Source organism: Nannospalax galili, unplaced genomic scaffold (assembly GCF_000622305.1).
Source record: "Nannospalax galili isolate Female #2095 unplaced genomic scaffold, S.galili_v1.0 scaffold100, whole genome shotgun sequence".
NCBI classification, from domain to species: domain Eukaryota; kingdom Metazoa; phylum Chordata; class Mammalia; order Rodentia; family Spalacidae; genus Nannospalax; species Nannospalax galili.
Genome location: NW_008352891.1, coordinates 8,992,363 through 9,000,535, shown reverse-complemented (window position 1 = coordinate 9,000,535; position 8,173 = coordinate 8,992,363). Strand labels below are relative to the sequence as shown.

Genomic DNA, 8,173 nt, shown 5'->3' with positions numbered 1-8,173 from the left:
CAAATAACAATTAATTAACTAATTAAAAGAACAACACTTAGCTTGCAGTGAGCAGAGCCACATGGTGATTAATTGCCATTTGTTTTGGGGTCAGAGACACTGATTTATCTCATGAAAATCATCTACCTATCAGCTGTACAAAGCATGGATTACTCTCTAAAAGTTCTTTGCTATGTATAACAAGGAAGAAATGTTTAAAACAAAACACCCCTGAGAGCCTACTGACTTCAAATTTCCTTTAGCCACATACTCCCTCCCTCCACCTTCTCCCCATGTAAGAATTATACAGTATTGAAAAAGGAACTCATGGGAGTTTTCAGACAACTGTCATACAGTCATAATGACAGAATGGGTTTGAAATATAGCAAGTTTATTTATCAGCAAGTTTCATTTAAAAAAAAAAAAAAAAGCTCTAAGAACTTTTCTAGACCACTGGCACCAGCATCTGAAAACGTTTAAAGAAAACCATCCAAAGAATTAGATAACACATTACAAAGAACACTGGTGTTATTTATCAGTTTTTAAAAACTATTTTCAACTGAAATCAAAGGCTTATATATATATGTATATATATGCCTTTATGTGTGTGTGTGTGTGTATATATATATATATACACATTATATTTGAATTATCTACAGTTCTTTAAAAAAGTATTAGGATCTCAATACTAAACTTTATTATAATTTAAGATCCCACAGGGCAAACTTGATAAGGCCTTATATGTAATTATTTGGCAATATAGTCTTAAGAAAAAAGATGCAGTCTCAAAAAGAGAGACATTCATGTTGGAACTGGAGGCAATGTTAATCATTTGGCTCAGCCATCTCACCATGACGAAGAATTATGTACCACTTTTGTTATTCACTTATTTATTTGTTTGCATATTCACTTATTTGTTTGCATATTTATTTTTATGGTGCTGGAAATGGAACAAGGAGCTTGCACATGGGAGGCAGTATTCTACTATGGAACTATAATCCCAGCCCTCTTTGTGCTTCTTATCTTAAGACAGGTTCTCACTGAGTTGTCCAGGCTGGCCCTGAGTTCACTCCGTAGCTCAGGAAGGCCTTCAACTTCCAATCTTCTTTCCTTAGCCTTCCAAGTAGTTGGAATTAGAGGCTTGTGTCACCAGGCTCAGCAATTTCCTCCTTTTAGATCATGTTGTTAAGATTGTTGATGTTAAATGACTGGGCCAAGGCCACACAGCACCAAGGTCTCCCCATCCCCAGCTTCTTTTCTGTAAAGAGACTTCAAAGCTGACTGACTTCACTTGTAAACAGAAGACATTCAAGTGTAAGATAATATACTATGAAATCTCATTCCAGTATCCATTGTGCTTACTAAGACAAATTAAATTTGTGTAATGAAAATACAGAGGAAATGTTGCATTTAGTTTCTTGGTTTTAGTTTTAATTAGTGACTCATAGCTCCTAGGCTGAGGAACGGCATGATGTAAACATCAACATAAATAAATTGGTGTGCTGGGTAAGTGAAACACATCCAGTTCAGTGCAAACTGCTCATTACATTCAGAACCAGATTTCAGAGGAAAGGGATGGAATACAAACAAGCAAAATCTAATGAGAGCAGGCTGGCATGTTTGCAGCTGATGGGGAAATAGCTTCATTCAACTCTGTGAAGCCGGGGTTGCAGAACTGCTCAACGTGCCTAGGAAACAAGATCCATGATTTCTTAGTAAATGTCCCCACTCACAAATGACTCTATGGGAACATCCTCAGGTAGCCAGGCTCTGTGATGATACTTGGCTATGGGATCTGAAGCTAAAAACGATGGAGTCAGTCCATCACAACTGAAGCCAACATGGGCCTCATCTGACACTCCTGGCTTGCAGGTATAGGAGGACAGGGAAGGCTGCAGCCACTGGCTGGGAAGTCTTTCTGGTTGCTGGTACAACTTATGCTTTCTGGCTAAGACAGACCTTAGAAAGGTGATGGTCATGGAGTTAAGTGTATATTCCAAGATGATACACACCCCCAGGCAGAGAAGACTCTCTAGTTGTTGGCTGGGTCTGTCGACCATGAGTCAAACCAAAATGCCCAGTCTCTAACATTTTTGCCTCAATGCTCCTGCACCATTGGAACCTGGAAGCTGTGTAATAAGTGCTGGGCTTGGGTGCATCATAGAACTTCCATTCTGGGCAGACAGAACCTGGCCAAAGGGAACTACAATCATTGACCAGCACTCTGGATCAGCTGTAAAACTGTCTCTAGGACCACCTCTTTGGAGGGGCTGGCATCAACCAGAAGGCAACTTGGGTTCTCCATACGCTGGTAGGTCATTTCCACCCTGGGGACAGACAGAAGGGAGAGTCAGCCTCCTTTTCCACACAGGTTTTTCTGCAAAAGCAATTTTCCCACCTTGACATTGCAGCTTGGGGCAAAGGCCCTCTCTTTCTCAGATCGATGTTCTCCTTGGTTGTTAGTGCTGCCTCAGAAGAGGTTTTGTGCAGTTTGTTTAACAAAGATTAATCAGTAATGATGTTTAATAACTGATGACCTATTATCTTCCCACCATTCATCCTGGCCTGTTCCTCTCAGTTTATGCTGTGTGATCTGAGAGGACCCACCTTATCCTCACCACAGTGTGCAGACAGAGCAGCTGCAGCTCAGTCTGTACCCAAAATGAGTCTTCAGAGATCTGTACACAGATGCTGCTTCTTCCTAAGACTCTTCTAACACTTCCCAAGAATTTGCATGTTCCTCTGCTGTGAGGATGCCACTGTCCCCATTTCCTGTCAGTTCTCCCTGACACATTCACACATGACCATTGCTGCTCAACACAGAAGCACTAGGGCAGGGTGCTTCGATGGAGGCTGGAGCCAGGCCACCTGCCTCACCACACTAAGGAAAACAAGCAATTTCCTTAACATGCTGTCTTTAAAAATCTTATTTGAGTGTATGTGTGGCATATACCTGTGCATACACATAAATGTGTGTGTGTGTGTGGAGACCTTGATTGCTCTTAACCTTATGTTTCTGTCACCGAACCTGTAGCTCGTAGATTGGCATTAGGCTGGCTGGCCCACATGCTCCCAGGGTCTGCTTGTCTCTGCCCCCACCCACAAGCACAGTGGTTATAGATGTACATCGTGGCACTTGGTTTACATGTGAATCCTGGGGATCTGAACTCAGGTTCCCATGGTTGCAAAGCAAGTGCAACTGAGCCAGTCACCCCAGCCAACATGGTATTTTTGATAAAGGGCAGTTGTTGTCTTCATTCCTTCTGTTAGGCATGCCTGTGTGTCAACAGCGCTGCTGAAGTTTATTTATATAAGTCACTGCAGCTTTAGCGCTTAGAACCACTGCTCTACAGTGAGTCACAGTCCGCCTGGAGGCAGTAAGACCGCCCAGGCTCAGAACTGCCCAATTAAAACAAACACTGCGTCAGGAAATCTTGGCTTTAATCCCAGTTTGACTGCTTAATAGCAATGGAAATTAGACAAAGCACTGACTCCTTTGAGCCTCTGTTCTGTAAACTGTTGAACTATGGGTAATGTTTCCCTTGCAAGGATCACATAGGCTTAGACAGCACGAAAACAAAAAAGCCTGACGCAAAGTGAATCACCTGTGCTGTTACACCTGGCCTGGGAAAACTGAGGCAGAGATACTCTGAGTCTCTATTTGTTCCTTGGTAGGTGTATGTGTGTATATGTATTCATGTGTATGAGTGTGTACGTGTGCATGTATGTGCCTCTGTGTGTGCTTGTGGAGGCCAGGGGTCAATGTCAGGTGTCTTCCTCAATTACTTTCGCTTTATTCTTTTTAATATTTTGGTTTATTTTTATTTTATGTCTATGAGTGTATTGCTTGCATTTATGTAAGTACACCCATGTCATGCAAAGTCTGCAGAGGCCAGAAGATGGTGTCAGATCCCCTGGAACTGGAGTTACAGACAGTTGTCAGCTGCTATCTGGGTGATGGGAATCAAACCCACGTCCTCGGGAAGAGCAGTCAGTGCTCTTAACTGCTGAGCCATCTCTCTATCCTCTCAACTTTATTTTTTGAGGGTCTCTCACTGAACCTGGAGTTCACCGATTCAGCTAGACTGGCCGGCTGCAGGAGCCCCAGAGATCCTCCTGTCTCTGCTCCCTGAGCTCTGAGATACACTGAGGTGATAAGGGTATGCTGCTGAATTCACACTTTTTTTTTTCTTGAACATGGATGCCAGGGATTGAACTCAGGTCCTCCTGCTTGTACAGCAAGCACCTTACCAACTTATCTTTCTAGTCCTGGCATTTTGGGTCTAATTCAAAGACCCACTGTTTCTGGCACAGCAAAGACTAGAAATCCTATTGTTCTTGAAAGACAATACTGAAGTCACATGGAAATAAACACATTGACAGGGGCTGAAGTGGTTGAGGGGACATTACCTCTTGCACTTGAAGTGTGGGGACTGTGTCCTTCCTTCCACATTCCTAAAGCTCAACCCTTGCAGGGATGCCCACAACTCACATCATTCCAGGGACACTTACTTCTGACGAAACACACTGTTAGCCTCAAGTTCAGTCTCTTCTTTGGTCTTCTCAAGGCCCCGACCCTGAAGCCTCTGCACTCTCTCCTCAGGACTCATGGTGAGCAACAGGACCAGGTCGGGTTTGAGCAGGTCTCCTGGCCACTGGTACACTGGGTGATGGGCAGGGGGCAGGTACTGCAGGCCCCCACTCACCTCGGTGGCTATGGCATAGGTAGCCGTGCTGTGCCAGTACCTAGGGAAAAAGGCAGCAGTGAGCTCTAGTGTTCAGAAGAAACCAAGCGTCCTAATCAGCTTTTGTGAACTTGACACAAACCAAGATGTATCTAGGAACAGGAAACCTCATTGAGGAATTTCCTCCATCAGACTGGCCTGTGGCCATGTCTGTGAGGCATTTTCTTGACTGATGTAGGAGGGCCCAGCCTATTGTGGGCAGCACCACCCCTGGGCAGGTGGGCCTGGGCTGTTTAAGAAAAGTAGCTGAGCAAATCTGAGGGCTCAAGCCAGTAACCAGCGTTCCTCCATGGTTTCTTCTTCAGTTCCCGCCTCCAGCTTCTTGCCTCAAGTTCCTGCCTTGGTTTCCCTAGATGGTGAACTGAGAGCCGTATGCCACATAAATGAATCCTTTCTTCCCCAAATTGCTTTTGATCATGGTGTTTATCACAGCAACAGCAAAGCTAACTAGGACATCAAAGCACCACCTTTGGACAAGTGGACTAAGCCAGCGCTGCTGAAGGCTTCCCAGCACCACACAAACACATTTGGATTATTTGTGATGTCTAAACATTTTTAAAAATCAGAGTCTACAACAGTAATACTAGGTGGGCTAGTCACAAAGCCGTATTTACTCAATTGATGCTACCATGTGCCATGTGAACAGATGCCAAACCTTTCTGGCCCTTAAGTACGCTTTCTTGTATGTGGGGCTGAGGTTAGGGTGACAGACCCGCTTGGTGGTGCCTTCGTATTTAACACTGTGTCCTGGACAAATGAAACTTGGCAGTTTCATGCCAGTTCTGACACTGTGCCAAACTGCAATTGCCCATGAAATCTATGTTCAGCAAACCAAGGCTAGACGGCCCCTCCTCTCTTCCCTGATTTCTGGCTGTCTGACTGTACACTGGTAATCAGGCAAGGGGGAGACCAACTTAGGCAGCTCTGGAAAAGAAAATCAGAGCCATAAACAAAAATCAACCAGGTCTACTGCTTCTAGAAGCCTGTTAGCTTTACACCGCCTACGGGAACGGGTTCTATCGCTTGTGAGCCATGGAATTTCCCCCTTGGACCAGGCGCTGTCCTTTGCATCTTGTTTTCTAGAAAAGGTGATATCCACAGTTCGCAAAGTTTTTCCTCTCTTCACAGTCTAGCTCCCAGGAAAAAAATCCATGCAGAATTCATGCTCCTCCTTGGCTCCAGTGCCCTGCCAAGTTTTATTTTTCCAGGACACAGTGTTAAATACAAAGGCACTTCCAAGCAGGTCTATTACCCTAACCTCAGCCCCACACAGAAGAAAGCATACTCTACCGAGGAACATCTCACTGGGACTACAGACAGTTGTCTGCAGACGTGAGATCTTCTGTTTCCTCCACAGACAACTCGTTCCTTGAGTGGTAAATACCTCTTAATCATCTCAATAATCTCAAACCTGAAAACTACATCTGGCACATAATAGGTATGCAACGCTTAAGAGTTCCTTACCTCTATCAATGAATACATGTATGAAAGAATAAATAACATTTAGTAGCAGGTACGTAACAAATATGTGATCCTTAAGTCTATCAATGAACGTATCGCTGCAATGAACAAATGACATTTCCTAACATAAATAAATGAGCTTATATTACTGGCATTCTAGGACAGAGGCTGTAATGGCTAATCTTTGTTGTCAGTTTGACATACTTGGGAAGAGGAAACGTCAACTGAGAAATTTCCTCCATCATTAGCAGCCTGTGGCCATGTCTGTTGGGTATTTCCGTGATTGCCAATTGATGTAGGAGAACCCAGCCTACCGTGGGATGTGCCATTCCTAGCTAAGCAAGCCAGAAAAAGCAAGCCAGTGAGCAGCATTCTTCCCTAGTCTCTGCTTCATTTCCTGCTTCCGGGTTCCTGCCTGAGCTCCTGCCTTGACTTCCCTTGATAGGCTGTAACCTGTAAGCCGCATAAATCCCTTCCTCTCCAAGTTGCTTTTAGTCATGGCATCTGTCACAGCAACAGAATGCAAACTGAGACAGAACCTCAACTCTGTAGGTCCCAACAAATCAAGTCCAGCCACTGTCACCAAAACCAACAGAATGCAAAGGAGAAAAGCAAGACACAAACTGTCATGAGCACAGTCACACCAGGAAGAAAAAGGGACTGGCATCCTTAGCCCTGTCCCTGAGGGCACTGACATGCACTCCAAGATTAAACAGTGCAAGAGTAAAAGTATTGGGATATAAGAAACACACATAGCAGTGAGTCAGTCCTGCTTTAAATGTGGCATTGGATGATCACGATCTCAGGATCGGCCAGGAGGGATCTGGTCTCCTTGAGAAAGTTGCTCTTGCCTAGTGGGTAGAGTCAATCCTTGTCAGATGTTTATCCATGAGATGTATTGTTCCTAGGATCAAAGGTGACCACAGGAGAGAATGGGGATTGAGGTACCAAGTATTATTCTTTAGTTACCCAGAGGGCATATGCAGGCATCTGTGGGTGTCTACACTAGGTGTTATTATTAAAACCAACCCCTAAACCCAAACACTAAGTCTTATTATTGAAAGCAACCTCTAGGTCCTTGTTGCAATTAGATTCTTGCCCCGTTCAGTAAATATAAAACTTTATTTCTGACATGAAAAGAGACTACAACAAATACTTATAATATAAACTGAAGTTTATATTATAGGGAAAAAATCCTTTGAGGTTAAACTGAAGTTTCTAAAAACAAAAGACATTCTTATCTTTGAAGATTCTCCATGGGTGACTGATTGGAATTCATGATTGTAAAGAGTTGGAATATTAGAAACCTGGAGTCTAAATATCTTGAGACCACATCTGTGTCTGACCTAACCTCCTTGTTAGGCAAAACCTTTGGAAAATATTTACTTAGCACATCATGGGTTTCCACACCCCCCACAGCTAAGAACATCACCTGACAGCATCTGAAACCTGCAACGCACATATCCCTGCTTTGCTGTAACTGTCCACCTCATGCCCCCACCAACAGATTTGGAATATGCCTCCATTGTTGACTTTCTTTTGTTCTGTGACTGTAAAAGTTCATGTGACTGCTTCCATGACAAAATACGTCATTCAAGGTGACCAGAACTTATGTTCCCTGGCCATAGTCACTCGTATTTTTCTCAGGATAAACTCTGTTATTCTATTTGGAATGAAAGCTTGATATAACACAAATGTCTGATATAGAGAGACTTTAGCTCTGAATTTCCAAGCTACCACTTTCAGTCCTTTAAAGAGTAAATTCCCAGTAGATTTGTAACAACTTCTCAGAGAAGAAAGGATAGACTGGTATCCACATGTCCTAGTTATTTTCTATTGATGTGATAAAACACTGACCAGAAGCAATTTGCAGGAGGAAAGGGTTTATTTCACCTTACAGTCTAAAGTCCACAATGGAGGGGAGCTGGGGCAGGAACTCAAGGCAGGAACCTGGAGGCAGGAACTGAAATACAGACCATGGAGAAATG

The 8,173-nt window shown here is 43.6% G+C and overlaps 1 protein-coding gene across 1 annotated transcript in view; it reads right to left on the bottom strand.

Annotated features, from left to right (window-relative positions):
* Positions 1-597: 597 nt before the first annotated feature.
* LOC103747639 (UMP-CMP kinase 2, mitochondrial) overlaps positions 598-8,173 on the bottom strand; it is a 21,141-nt gene continuing 13,565 nt past the window's right edge. Inside the window, exons 4-5 of the mRNA XM_008850155.2 lie at positions 4,492-4,725; positions 598-2,306 (exon numbers count right to left, since the gene is read on the bottom strand). Of these exons, the coding sequence (XP_008848377.1) occupies positions 2,189-2,306; positions 4,492-4,725 (352 nt within the window). The 3' untranslated portion in view covers positions 598-2,188. The remainder of the gene's footprint in view (positions 2,307-4,491; positions 4,726-8,173) is intronic.